Source organism: Myotis myotis, unplaced genomic scaffold (assembly GCF_014108235.1).
Source record: "Myotis myotis isolate mMyoMyo1 unplaced genomic scaffold, mMyoMyo1.p scaffold_m19_p_2, whole genome shotgun sequence".
Classification (NCBI taxonomy): Eukaryota; Metazoa; Chordata; class Mammalia; order Chiroptera; family Vespertilionidae; genus Myotis; species Myotis myotis.
This window is the reverse complement of record NW_023416324.1, coordinates 64,575,294-64,590,077: the sequence shown is the minus strand read 5'-3', so window position 1 is coordinate 64,590,077 and position 14,784 is coordinate 64,575,294. Positions and strand designations below refer to the sequence as shown.

Below are 14,784 nucleotides of genomic sequence, written 5' to 3'. Positions count from 1 at the left end.
CAAATACATGCTGAGGATAAAGGGGGGTGTATGTGTAGAGAATAGGGATGGGGAACAGAATCTTGCCAGACAGAGCTAAGGACCAAATATCCTCTTACAGCAACCCAGAAGTATTTTAATGGATAGGAGTCTGTAATTATGGCTGCCACTACTAACAGGTACACACAGTGACACGCCATCTCAAAAATACCCTTTCACAGTATCGATCTGATTACCCAGCCAAAAGTATTCATTTATTTAACAATTCACCCCAAGTAAAGTCAGCTGTATGTCTTCAACATCTAAGTGTATTTTAATAATCAGGGTAGCCGTATGTAATCCGAAAGCTTTTTATATAGCTTATTTTCTCCAACGCCACTTAAATAACCTTTCAGGGAACATTCAGCCACAAAATGAGGGGATTCCTAAAGAGTCAAAAATTACAGTTTCAAAGTTTGAAAATGACCAAGATCCACCTAAGACTGATGTGCTATTGGACATTATTAATGGAGTTTAAGATCTTTCCATGTCTACAGCTTCAAGGCTGCCTCAGAGCAGAACAACTTACATGCATGTCTATACACATTTTAATCCCCTTCACCAGAGGCGAAGGCTACCATTAGAATTCAACCCTTTTTCTGAAAAGTTGTTTCTTTTTCTTTCTCTATAGCAACGTTTCTGTGCACTAGAGAGTTAATTATCTAACCAGGGGGACTGTCCAGGACAGTGTTTGATTTAAAAGACTCGAGGCTTTAGGTGCTCAATTAAGTAGCTATCGGTCTCAGACTGGACTATAATGGGCTCTTTTCTCTTTAACTCAAGCAACGGGGAGATATACCCCAGGTCAGGCTAATTAAAGCCAGGGGAGTCTTTAATTGTGATGACAGAATCGGTTTCAGTTTCCTTTCTTTGGGTCCTCAGTCCGAGAAGGTCGTTAATATTTCAGCATTTGGGCAATGCAATCAATCACAAACATCAAGAGGTTCCTTATATGGGAAAAAGGGAAAAGAAGGGGAGAAATCCCACCAAACCTCTGCACTTTCAAGGCGCTTTGCTCCTCTGCGAAGAGCACAGTGTAGTGTGAGTACCGCTTGCCGGCTCGGCTTCAACTCTCCTTTGCTGACTTAAGAGGAGAGCCAGTCGTATTTTTAGTTTAGTAATAATGCTTAGCATCTCTCTGTAACTTCAATGACCAATAGGTGGGCTTATTTTCTACCGCGTTATGACTTCAAGCAAAATACTGGCAATATGGAGCAGTACTGGCTGTGTTTTTCAAACTGCTTCAGGCAAGGAGAGGTGTGTTTCTAAGAGTGTAGCTGAAAGGCATACATTTGTCCCTCCAAGTAAATATCAGCAACCTATCTGAGGAGAAAAATGCACATCCACAGCTGCTGATCCAGAAGCAATTGGTTTTCCAGCAGGTTCCTATATTTAATCTACATTCTGCACCAGCTATATTAAATGTAACAAAGAAATGCAACCCAGAAATTATGCCTGGAGCCAAGTCCATTAAAGGTACTTTGGAATAACTAGAGACCAAGCACCTTAAAAGCACCAGAAGCTATTGATACTTAAGAGGGGGGCTGTGAATAATCGCAACCGCTGCATTAGAGAGGGGAGGGAGAGGGAAAAAAAAAAAATCAGCCAAATTACGCTTGGTTAATTCAGAGTAACAGATCTGCCCCCAAGTGAATTGGAGGCCTTGAATTAATTCTGTTATGACAAATCAAGATAAACGTTCCCCCTAAATTGCATGCGATTTAATTAATTTTTGAGATCCTGGGTTTTTTTTTTCTCCCTCCTAGCTAATAGTTCACATGCTCCTGTGCTGTCATTGTGCTTGAGTGGGCAGACTTCAAAGTGATATTAAATAACCAACTATTAGATTTACCTAGCACGTCCTATTGGAAAAGTGCCATTTAATTACCTAGCCTGTTCAATTAAAGGGACAGCATTCTCTGAATATAGCAGCTTGCTGTTGATTACCAGGGAAATGAACTCGCTGTCTGGCGGCGCCTCCGTGCCTCACGCTACCCCCTCCCGAAACACACCCTCCACCGCCAACCACCGCCGAGCCCCCTCCCGCCGGGAGGTGGGGGCCGCGCTCACTGCGGCTGCGGGCGCCACGTGAACCGCCCGAGGAAAAGCGGGGAAAGCTCGCTCGCTCGCCCGCCCGGCTCCCGCCCTGCGCTCGCCCCCTCGCGGGCCGAGGACGCGGGCCGGCGGGGCGCCTCGACCGAGGCCTCGCGCAGAGCCGGCCTCAGTCCCAGTCCCGGCCCCGGCCCCGCAGGAAAAGGCTCACCGGGACCACCACCGGCGCTCCTGGCGCATTTCCTCGCCCTCCCAGGACCTGGAGCCCAACCCGTCATCACTGAACTTCCTCCTCTTGCCGCACTTTCCGAGCCCGAGGTGGGGGCGGAGGAAGAAGGGTTTGGAGAAAAGAGAAACGGAGTTTCGAAGCTACTTGGTGGCGCTTGCATTGAGCTGGGGGGTCGGGGGCTGGGGAGGAAGGGGACAGTTGCAAGGTTGGCCAACTTTTGTAAAATGGGGGTGGGGGGACAGGGGTTGGCCCCTTTAAGATTCACTCTCCCCTCCTCTCCACCTCCACCCCTGCCTTTCCCTCCCTCTCTTAGAGGCCAATTTTGTTAATTAAATGTTTTGTTTGCAACGCAGCTCTCATTCATTGCGGACACGTCATTCGGAGCAGATCTAAGCCAGAGACCAGATCTCATTAGATAAAGCCCATCAGAACTAAGAAAATGGAGGAGCCACTAATTAAAGCTTTTAATTGTGCGGATTCGCTGCAGCAAGGCAGCCGCTTTATCTGAAATCTTGGAGGGAGAGGAGGCAGAAGCCCAGCTCTGCCCAATCCACACTTGGTTGCCCAGGGGAGAGGGGACTGGGAAAAGCAGTGCCCATACTACCAACGCCCGCCCCTCCTCCCCCTGCCATACACACACTCACACACACACACACACACCTCCCGGCTCTCCCGCAGCGTTTTAGCCAGATCTCGGTTGTTTCACAAAGCTCACAACCTCAAAGTCAGACAGTTTAAAAGCCCTTAATAAGTCGCTCTGTGGTCCCTGCCAGGCCATGGGGCCCGCAGGGTCGGTCCCCTTCACCTGGTGGCCAGAGAGCAGATTACTCCGCCCTTCAGTGGCCCATGGAGACTAGAAAGCTCCTCCAACAAGTGTCCTGCAGCGAGATTCCGGGGGAGGGGTACCTGCGAGGGAAAGGATAGTGCAGGCCTCCCACCTTTCCACCTTTTCGCATCTTGATGGGCAGAGGGAGGAAACACTGAAGAAAGACTTCAGAGATTCCTTAAATTAGGAAAGGGGGTGGGGGGTGGGGGGGAGGCGAAGAGTGTCAGCTGCATATGAGCCCTGAGCAGAGTTTGAGGCCATCAATTTGGTGCTGAGCTAGAACTCATCCCTCCGAGACGGATCTAAAAGGCTTTCAAGATACCACCCAGTTCAAGAAAAGGCCTAGTTCCAGTTTTCAAATTCAGAGGGAAAAAGAAAGGAATGAGAATAAGGACCCAATTAATACGGCTCCACCGGCACATACCCCCTCCACTGCTCCGTTAAGCCACCGAAAACAACAAATGGGCATTTATATTTGGCCTCAAGTATAGGGAAAGGAATGGAGAGTCCCAGGAACCCACTTGCCTAAACTTGTCCTGAGGGAATGCAAGTGGACCCATCTTCCTTTTAATTAGTGGTAATCAGAAGCAAAGGTTTTTTGAAGGCACTTGGAGAAGAGATGAATCTGTACCATTCACCGTGTCTGAACAGCACTGTCAATTTTTCCACTTCAAACCACCGTCCTTTCTTACCACAGTTTTGCTCTCTATTTAATTACAATACTGTCAAAGCTCAAGGCACTGCTTGGAAGGAGGTCCAGAAACCATTGCACTCATGCTCCTGCTGGTTTTCCAACATTTACCTCTAAAAGAACACTTAGTGAAATTAATGCTGCCATCTTAATTTCTAAGTAAGAGCCCTCTCCCATCATGTATTTCTTTTACTTGGCTGATTGAGGATGCCAGCAGAGTAGACATAGGTTGCTTCACTGGAAAAAATCAAATGTCATTTTACTCCATCATTTTACACTAAGGAGATCACTGGGCTAACTATACACACACTCAGCCCTGAGCCACATAGGGATCCTTTTCAGTTTTAACTGCAAAGTGAGGGAATCACATTGGAGCTAAACTTTGAACAAAATATCTCGTCCACTGATTTGCTGCCATTGAAAAAAAAAAAGAACAAAATTTTCTACTAATCACTATAAAGAAAACGGTTTAGAGCAGAAATTTAAATAGAATGCAATTCTTTTTCAAAGTGAGCGGTTCTTGAGCACTTCTCTAGTATCAACGGTGCGCATGGCTTTTTTTTTTTTTTAATTACTGGATGTTGAAACAAAACACCTCCTAGAAGCATTCATGTGCATCAGTCTATCAAACCATTTACTCAAATTAAATGTGTAATCCTTCAAATGCCTCCTTTCAAATTAATGAGTTTAAGTAGCTTGAGTTCACCTGAAAAGATCCTATAGGCACCTGACCTCCTGAATTCTTCCCATTAATTGCACCGAAACTTGTTGGAAAAGACTGCTTACACTGCCATATGAATGTTCCTATACATTGCTTTAAAATGCAAGATTAGTATATTCTATAGTCTCTTTTCCTGACTCTCTTTTGGGAACCAAGGGTAATGACACAAATGACAACAATAAACCCCCAATCTGACTATTCCTCAATAGTTAAAAGCTACAGATTCTACATCGCAAACCACACACTAACACTGAGCAGCACAAGCCTCCAAGTAACAGTATATAAAGAGAAACGTTACCATTAAGTTTTGAGGTTGTTTTTTCCTGTAAGAACTGCAAGTCTTTAAACTGATGGGTAATCAGCATTTTTCACAAGGAGACACAACACAAAGAATGAATCAGTTTTACAGGCAAAAAAGTTTAAAGGTGCTTATGTCAATATCATAATTAGCCACAACAGGCAAATCATTTCTCACTAATTTCACTTTTAAATCAATCTCTTGTCTCCATTCTATGTAGATCCCTACCTTGCTTTAAGAAAGCAGCTTAACTCTCACTAGAAATGTTTTATTTTTAGCAGAGGGTCCCGGTTGGGGCTGACCACTTAAAATTTTGGTCCCCAGAGTGCCCAACTTTTGCACACCTCGCGGCACCCGACGGGCAGTTTTTATTTAGTATAGCCTTCACCATTAATCTGTCATTAAAAATTCGAAGATTAACACATGCTTCTTGAACCCCTTAAATTCAGCCAACCAGCAGGTTCTTGAGGTGCAGACCACAAGGTATTCTCCTAGGAGCTCTGCTCCTTTCCTTAAAACCCTTGGTAACCTTTGGCCTTGCCATTGCTCTACTTTCCCATCTTGGGAAGGGCAGCCAAGTCTTACCTAATGTAGTCATTTCTGCAAAGGATCATGCCGCTCTTGGTGTAACAGGACGTGCCGATGTCTCCCAGCTGCGCCTGGCAGCAGGAGCACTTGAGGCACCGGCTGTGCCAGTAGCTGTCCATGGCATAGAGCAGAAAGCGGTCCGCAATCTTGCCCCCGCAGCCTGCGCACCGCTTCCAGGAGAGGGAGCCGGCCGTCACCGGGGGCGGTTGTGAGCTGCTGCCCGGATTCACCATGGTCTGCAGAAGGCGGGAAGGGGAAAGGGAGAGAAATACAAAAAAAACACGGGCGATACAAAAGTTAGTAAGTGCCGCGTGAGCTAGCGAACAGTTCCCCCCCCAGACCTGCTGGAAGGAAGCAGCAGGGCAAGGGCGGGAAGGAGGGTGAGGGGAGAGGGAAGGAGGGAGGCTCGCCGGCAGCAGCCGCCTGTTTACTTTTCTCAAGCTTTGTTCTGAGGCCACGAGCTCCTCTCAACTTTCCAGCGCTCCCCACTGCTGACAATTCCAGCTTGGGTGCTGTCAAAACTCCGAGAGCGAGGCTCGGCCGCGCGCTCCACCCCTCGCGGCGCCTCCTCCCAGCCCCCGCCTCCGCCCCCCGCCCTCCCCTCCCCTCCCCTCCCCTCCCCGAGCCGCCCGCCTCCAGCAAATGAGGGTCAAACCCACCCTCCGCCGCGCCCGGCCCCTCCCCAGCCCCGGCCAAGCCCCGAGTGCGAGCCGAGGGGAGTGGGGAGGCGGCCTCTGCCGGAGCCACGTTCCCTCCCGAGCTCTGCCCTGGGAAGTGCAGCTGCAGTTCACAAGTTGGAAATAGTTCGGTTTTCTGAGAAGGGAGGGAGGAACAGGCAGAGGGGAGATGGAGAGCGTGGTGGTGGGAGGGGAGGCTCGGAGACCCGAGAAGGGGGGGGGGGGGGGACGAGGGGCGGGGGCGATGTGTAAAGTTGCGAAACTGGTTTTTCGTATTTTAAACAGCACCTTTCACATGCCATTGTGGTGACCGCCATCTCCCATTATTGTTCCAAATCTCATTTCATTTTGAAGATCAATGAGTGTTTTCTCTGGGTTTTCAGGACACAGGCAAGAATAATAGATCATTGAACTTTAGGATGCCTGTTAACTTCCTATACAAACACTCTCCACTTTGGTCTCACTAATCTGCCCTTGATCAGCAATTTAAATGCTAAAGCTTTGTTCCTCCGAGGGGGTGGGGGGTGGGTACGGGGAGGGGTACAGATAATATGGGAGAAGGCACTATTAAAGGATGCACAAGTTACACTCGAGCCAGTCCTGCTGTCACCAAAACTGCTTTTAAAAATTCCCCACTCTTCCTAATGAATGTCATGAGAGAAGCAACTGGGCTATAATATGGGAATCAATTTATAAAGCTTAGCCTAAACCGATTAATTTGTTGCCTCCAACCCGGAGTCCAATAAAGTCCTAGTGTTCCTCCAGTCACTTATTCTATAAAAAGATCAAGTTATTTACTGCCAATTAAGCAGCCTGTTTTGTCTTTGTCCTCTGTAAGCCGAGAGTGTGGGCTCCCCCCAGGCTCCCAGCTATCTGCTCAAGACATTCAGCTGATACCTCAGAAGGGAGAGGGCGAACTTTGCCTGTCCCCGGCCCAACTTGGCTGCTGAAAAAAAAAAAAAAAACCGAGGGGAAGGGAACGAAACAAGAACTCGGGTTCCTTAAATAGGCCGATTTTAAACACATTTCCTCCGAAAGAGTCCCGGAACGTGTGTCCAGAGACCGCACAATAAACCAGAATAAGAACTGCACCAATTAAGCTGTAACAAAACCCTGAGACTTTGGAAACAAGACCACTCTAAAACCCATTAGCATTGCATTTATCCGAATGCATCATACCTTTATGTAAATTGATTTATCTGATGCATTTACTCGAGGAATTGCTTTTTGTTACAATTTCAGCCCTAACCCAAATGAATCTGCATTTCCTGCCCTAGGTCTTTAAACTGTTTCCCCCAACGTTTTAATCGCTCCGAATTCCTTTTTAAAAGGGGAGAGGGAGGGAGGAGATTGCAAGCTCTTCCCCGCCCCCCTCTTTGGTGAGAGGTAAATATATATGTATATTTTTTTTGAAAAGGAAACATTACACTGAGAAAAGCATCCAGTAACCCCATTAGCTAAAGCTCTTAAGGACAAGCAATACCTTAATGCTGATTAAATCTAAAAGAGATGAATCAAGAGGACTGACCAGAAACTGACTCCCCTGATAACTAAGGACGGGCCCTCATCAAGTTTCATTTAGAGTTGGAAAAAAAAAAAAAAAGAAAGAAAGCTTTTAAGTTAAATAGGCTTATACTCTAGTAATTACATAGCCAAGCAATTTAGGTCCTGGGATAGTCAGTGAAATAGAAAGCAGAACTGGCAGCTAGAGGCAAAATCTGCCCCCCTTTAACAACGTCTCTGGTGTTTTTTAATGGAGACCAAGGGAGGGACAAACGGAGCGCTGGCAATTTGTAGTACAAAAATGGATGCTTAATTCATGTCTTGATTTTAATTAGGTGATTCACCGGATTTCTCCTGGATTGGAACAAAAGACTTGCAAACCAGGAGGAATGTTTTAAAAGACCCAGCAATACCGAATCCTGCTCACTTAGATCCTTTCTGCCACTGTTTCAAAAATAGTGTTTACTGGGGGGGGGGAGTCGTGCCTATTCCCCACACACTACTTCTCACACTTAAACCCTCCATGCAGCCCCCGCTGCCTTTCCCTTCGGAACTGAAAACCTCCCCACCCCCTCCAAGGTCCTCACCAGCCCGGTCTCCGAGAACCCTTTTGTAAGCAGGAACCGCTACAAAGCTGGCGGCCGGGGCTGCCCTCCGTGCTAGCTCGCAGGCCGGCCTCGGTAGTTTCAGACTCGCGCATTATCCAAGCCAACGTATTGTTTACTTGCCATTCGGGACGGTCAAGGGAAGGCAGCCCCAGGAAACAGCGCCGGCCCCCAGCGGTGCCCTCCTCCCACCCCCCGCCCGGGCTCCCCGCCGGTCCCCTTACCTGCTGTTCCCCTATATTGCAATACTGCGAGAGGCGGCGGCGGCGAAAGGCGAGCGGAGCCGCTCGGCTTCCCAGGAAGGGGCGCCTTGGCTGGAGGGAGGGGGAGCACTTGCAGAACCAGGAAAGGGGAGGATGGGGCTACGGGCTTTTTTTTTTCTTTTTGAAACGCGTCGCCCTGAAGCTGGGTTGGGGGGCCCGGCTAAGTGGCAGGCGGCCGGGCACAGAAGTGTCAGTCTCAGTCCTCGTCCTCCGCCTCTGGCTCCGCGCGAGCAGCGGAGGCGCCCTCGGCCCGCGCGGCGCGGTTCAGGCGCGGCGCAGCGGCAGCAACTGCTGCAATCGCTGCTGCAAGTTTGGCAATGTGGCTTCACTTTGTAGATTCCCCGCCCGGCGGCCCCCGCCCCCGCCCGCGCGCCTCCCGCTCCTCCTCCTCCACCGCCTTCCTCCCTCCCGCGCGCTCGCTCGCTCCGGGCTGGCGGCGGCGGCGGCCGTACGGCCGAGCCTCCTGCACCTTCGGCCGGGGAGCAGCCGCAGAAACAACAGCTCCGGGAGCGGCGGCGGCGGGTGCGGAGACCGGAGGCGGGCCGCCGGGGAGGCGGGGAGCTGCGGCCGGCCGAGGCCCGGCGCGCGCGGGAGCCTGCGCCGCTGCCGGGGCTGCTGCCGGGTCGCCGCTGCCCTGCTCGGAGGCGGCGGCGGCGCTGGCCTCTCGCGGGCTCACTCGCTCCCTCCGCGGTCCTTACACATGTGTTACTGACAGAGCAAAATCCCAACTACTCCCCGGCTCCGCCGCCGACGTCAGCGACCCTCAGCCACTGGGCGGCCGGATTGTTCAGGCGGAATAATAAAACCTGCCAATCCGGGGCAGGACAAAGGGATGCCTGAAACGAGACTCTGGGGGCGGGGGGAGCGAGCCTGGCGGCGGAGCGGCCGAGGGAGGAGAAGGGAAGGGCCCGATTCCAGGGACCGGGACGCCGGGGACCCGCCGGAGCTGCCCTGCGCGGCCCGGGATCGCCGGCGGAGGCGCGGGGAGCCGCACCTGCCTTCTGAGCGCGCGGGAGACTCCCGGGACCCGCTCCCGTGCGCCCCTTGGGGATTGACCTCCCCTCAAGCGCGGGCGAGACCCAGAGGAAACTTATTGCACCTCTTTCTCAGAAATGGGTCTTTTCCTGTTTTGGAAGAAAAGTCTTCCCCAAATCTAAGGGCGGTGGGCTTCACACACACACGCAGAAGAGGTGGTTTACAAAATAATTCACGGTGTTGGGAATTTATGAACCTAGTGGAAGTTTAGTTAACGAGGGAAACCCAGTAAGGGACCAGCTGATCCTAAATACTGCTTGCTTAACCCCCCTTCTCATGAACCCGAGTATAAACCAAATGCCTAGTAGGCACTTCATAGATATTCGTCAATTGTTGGTAATAAATAGATCACAATCCTTATTTTTGAAGTTAAGGAAAACGGGGGGGTGGGGGGGGGCGGACGGAGGTGGGGAGCCTTGCTGGTCTATCCATCCCGTTGTGGAGGATGAGAGGCCGAATTCCTTAGGGCCCTCAAAAGCAATGGAAGTAATTGCAAAATTCGCAATCTCACAGCCGCTGGAGAGTAAGAAAGGTCACTTCCAGTATAAATCAAGTTTTGAGGAATGCTTTTAGGGTACTAGCCTGGAAGTCTCCTTCCAGGGCCCAAGCGCAGCCTAGATGCTTGAATACCTAGTCATTCAACTTTATCTTCTGTGCCAAATAGGTTCAATAAATCTCTGATCTGGGGCTAATATTAGGTCTGATTATTATTATTAAGTTCCAGGGAGATTTTTCTGGTGGAAATTATCATGAAAGTGCAAAGCCCTTCTGCAAAGTGTCATTAAGTAAAACCAGCCTTGTGGGACAAGTTTTCATATTGTATTAACACTCAGTACCGCTAGATTGAGAAAAGGAACCTGCAGGAGAATCTGGCTAGACAATGCAGACGTTAAGCATCTATGGTTTTTGTGTCTGAGTGGAGATTTCTGTCTTTCAAACCATCAAAACCAAGCTGCAAAAGAAACAGTAATCATTGCCTATAACATCGAGCAGAGGACATTTTAAATACCTACTTGAATACTCATTCCTTTATACTTCTAGCACCAAAATTAAATTAATTTTATTGATTGGTATTTAAACTTGCATTTTTATGATCAAGTGCTCGTACAAAAAACAGTTTTTTAAATCATTAAAACTACAGTAGTAATTGAAATGTCCTGTACAGCAAGCAGCTGCAGATGGGTGTGATTAAAGAAGGCCAATTAAAAGATGTAATATTCCTTGAAGGTTAGGAAGGAAAACTATGTTAAACCAAATGAGGAAAGCAACCCCATAAACAAATAATGCACACATTTTAATTCCCTGGTTCAGTGTTAATTCATTAATAATTTATAATAGTCAAAAAGAGATGACACAAGATCTTAACTTATGATTTGTCATGTACAAGTAAATTTCCTCCTCCGGGCCTTAATTTTGTCATCTACAAGTTAGGGAATTAAGCAAAATGGTCTTACTTTCTCCTTTTTAAAAAATTATTTTCTTAAGTAGAACACATAGTACATTGTTCTGTGATGGTGTGGTACTTTAAGTATTTCCTGAAGTATTAATGCTAAAATAAAATCTTTAAAAGGGCATGTTGGAAATTTAACCAGGCACGTGTTCAGATATCACCAAGTGATTCTCCAGAAGGATCCACGTAGTTTCTATGGAAGGAAAGGAGAGAACAAGAGAATGATGGGTAAAACTTTGAATATAGAACTCTAGTCTAGAAAGGGCCTAGCAGGTGGTTTTGGTGTTAGTACTATTCTATGTGCAGTGAGGTCTTTACATATGTCCTGATAGATTAGCGTGGGTGGAGTATATTACCAGAGAGCTTTATTTGCTGACGTTGTGGTTATAGAAATACAAAAGCGATAATGGCTAACAGTCTCTTCTGAGAGGTAGGGAGTAAATGCATTCGCTGTAATCAAAATTCAGGTGTACTTTAACCACAGCGCCACCACTCGGTGGTTTTTATTTTTGCATTCTTTGCATTTTGCAGTCCATCCTCTTCTGACTAGCAAAATCTGTGGTATGAAATGCTTGCATGAAAACCAATGTCAATCTTTTATTTCCACTGGTGCTAAACACACACAACTTCATTATGGGTAAGTGATTTCTCTATTCAGGTATTCTTCAAACAAATATAAAACAGTGTTCAAAGGAATAATCCTGGTATATAGTAAAATCACCTGAATTCAAAATAATAACGTTATATTGTGCCTAGAAGTTTAAGAAAACTCTGGCATCGTACATTCATCATTCAGCCTACAATGAGAAATACGAGTACATTGCTTTGGAAAAGAAAGAGGAACTCAAATTGTTTCTTTCTTGAGTCTTAAAAGGTAGAAACTGTGTTGATACTAGATCCAGCTGTCATTTCCCCTACTTGCCCCCAAATTATATGTCTGTACCTTCCCTTCTTCTTATTTAAGTCCTTCAGTCATCATCATGTTTCCATTCTCCAAGTGACAGTTCCCTAAGTCTCTCCCATGGGCAGTCAGAGGTTCCACACAGACCCCAGTTGCCTTACATACCTTGATTACAGCCAGACTATGTGATACGGAAATGGCAACCTCCAAGACAAAGTCCCCCAGTTCTTTCTCAAGAAAAAATATTTTATCTTTTTAAAGTATGTGCAGAACTGGTTGTGAAGGCAGTCTTTTTTAGGGAGGAAATTTAAAAAATATAACCTTCCTACCTTTATTGCTGCCATCACAGAGATCTTTGAAATCTAAAGGTCCAACCAAGGTGAATCCAGCAAGATTGAGTCTAGGACAACAATTCCAAAACGTTGAAGAGTGGAGACAAGAACCGGGAAAGGCAGATACCTTACCAAAAGCTGTAAAGAGAAAACCCAAGGAGGGTGAATGGCAGTTAGGTCCCTGCCAGTTTTGTATGATGTTGTTGGCTGGGGGGCGGGGGGGGGGGGTAGTACTGCACAATAAACAGGTCGACGGCGGCAGCATTTAAGGATAGGGGTTCAGCCCTGGCCTGGTGGCTCGGTTGGTTGGAGCATTGTCCAATACACCAAAAGGATTTAGGTTCAATCCCCGGTCGATGTTTTTTCTCTCTCTCTCATCAATAAAAGCATTCTTTTTAAAAAGATAGGGGTTTATAGCAAACTCAGCATATCAAGAAACTGCATTTCAATGAACTATACCCTGGTTTTAAATATTGATAATATTCGTTTACGTTTTTTAAAATCCCTAACCAATATCTCACTACATGTTTTATGTGATAAAAGAGTTAGGTAGTTACTGTATTAGAACATCCTTGTGTTTTATTTATTTATTTACGTACTTACTTACTAGAGGCCCAGTGCACGAAATTTGTGCACTGGTAGGGTTCCTGGCGGCTGCCAGCTGCAAGCTGGGTACTCCCTTCCTTCCCCCTGCCAGCCCCACCCCCTGGTCGAACTTCCAGACGAACTCCTGGTCGAGGGGACAATTTGCATACTATGCTTTTATAATATAGGATTTATTTATTTTTTAATCCTCACCCAAGATACGTTTCTACTGATTCTAGAGAGGAAGGAAGAGAGATAGACAAACAAAAACATTAATGCGCCGAAACCGGTTTGGCTCAGTGGATAGAGCGTCGGCCTACGGACTGAAGGGTCCCGGGTTCGATTCCGGTCAAGGGCATGTACCTGGGTTGCGCGCATATCCCCAGTAGGAGATGTGCAGGAGGCAGCTGATCGATGTTTCTCTCTCATCGATGTTTCTAACTCTCTATCTCTTTCCCTTCCTCTCTGTATAAAATCAATAAAATATATTAAAAAAAAAAAAAAAAAAAAAAAAAAAAAAAAAAAAACAAAAAAAAACATTAATGGGAGAGAGAAACATCGATGGGTTGCCTCCTTCACATGCCATGATGGGGGACCGAACCTGCAACGTGACTTAGAATCCAACCCATGGCCCTTCGGAACTACCCTCCAGCTAACTGAGTCACACTGGTCAGGGCGTTTGTTTTTTAAGCAATCCAAATATCTACATTTGGTAAATGTCTCATCAAATTATATTAATCAGTATTTAAAAAGTTCTATCCTAACCTCTCTTTTATAGGCTGAAAAGCATAGTGAAGTAGATTTGTTACAATAAAATAATTAGGAGATCACTGAGGAATACAAAACAGCATTGATATTGTGATAAGAAATATAATTTAACATGTAGATTTTTCTTTTAATTATTCTATTGGATTAGGACATTTGCAACTCCTAGACATGATGGGAAAGTTGAAAAAGATGATGGCAAAGAAGGAAATACATCTCTGACAACCATTTTGCCTGACATAGCAAGGCCGCATATTATATTGGCAAGAAATTACTCACTTTCTTCACATATATTAATTAGGGTAGGAACAGGACTTTTAAAATCCCCCAGATCTGCCTCAGAGCTATCAGTAAATCTTGTTATATGAATATGCTTCATACTGATGATATCACAGGAAAAATATTTGGCTTATTAATACTACCTACTTCCAGGACTGAATTCTGTCAACAATATTCAAACACAAGTGATATTCTACATCTATTATTGCAAATAAATTATTAGACTGTATACATGAGTATATTAAATGTTCATTAGGGTCTTCTAAATGATCTAGTGGGTTGACAGGCAATGCTTATTAAAGCCGAGTTACATTTTATTATGGATAAATTTAATTTTGTAATAGTTACAAAGGAGTGTATGTAGATGTCTGGGCCATTTGTGTATAGATGAGGTGGTTTTTACTAAAATATATATTAAAATTATAAATCCAGTAGAAAAATAGCAATTCCATTTAACATTAATTACAGTTCCTATCCAAGATGATGAAAATGAGCATTTATTGATGGAGAAACTAAAACATTAAAACATAATTCATTCTCCCTTATGTTCCCACTAATTGTTCTTGGTAAAAGAAAGGCTAATAATTCAAAAATTTTAAGTTACCAAAACCACGTGTGTTTTTTTTCGTTAGTGTCACTTTTAATTATAGTATTGATATAATTAAGCACTTTCTCTATGTAGATTTGTAATAAAATGTAACATTTTAAAGTATAATACTGGTTTCTATTTGCTAACAAAAAAAAGTTGATGAAAATATGATAATATTTATTCATCTAATTATAATGAATGACCCTGGTGGAATTAGGGGAGTTCAATCCATAGCTGTCCATAGACATGAAAAACACACATTTCTACTCTATACAGTGCCATAAATTTTTTAGAATAAAAAGAACAACCAGATATGGATTTTTTTTAAATAATAAAATTGGATAACTCAATTGACTAAAATGTGTTCCCTCCATGCA

General features: G+C 45.8%; 1 protein-coding gene across 5 annotated transcripts in view; it reads right to left on the bottom strand.

Moving 5' to 3' along the window:
- LMO4 (LIM domain only 4) overlaps positions 1–8,794 on the bottom strand; it is a 39,987-nt gene extending 31,193 nt beyond the window's left edge. For 2 of the 5 annotated variants that reach the window (XM_036353012.1, XM_036353013.1), the window contains exons 1-2: positions 8,433–8,794; positions 5,421–5,659 (exon numbers count right to left, since the gene is read on the bottom strand). In XM_036353012.1, coding sequence (XP_036208905.1) covers positions 5,421–5,656 — 236 coding nt within the window. In that variant the 5' untranslated portion in view covers positions 5,657–5,659; positions 8,433–8,794. Of the gene's footprint in view, positions 1–5,420; positions 5,660–5,854; positions 6,000–8,432 lie in introns of those variants that run through there. The other 3 variants (XM_036353015.1, XM_036353017.1, XM_036353014.1) reach the window with 3 other exon arrangements.
- Between the last annotated feature and the right edge of the window lie 5,990 nt (positions 8,795–14,784).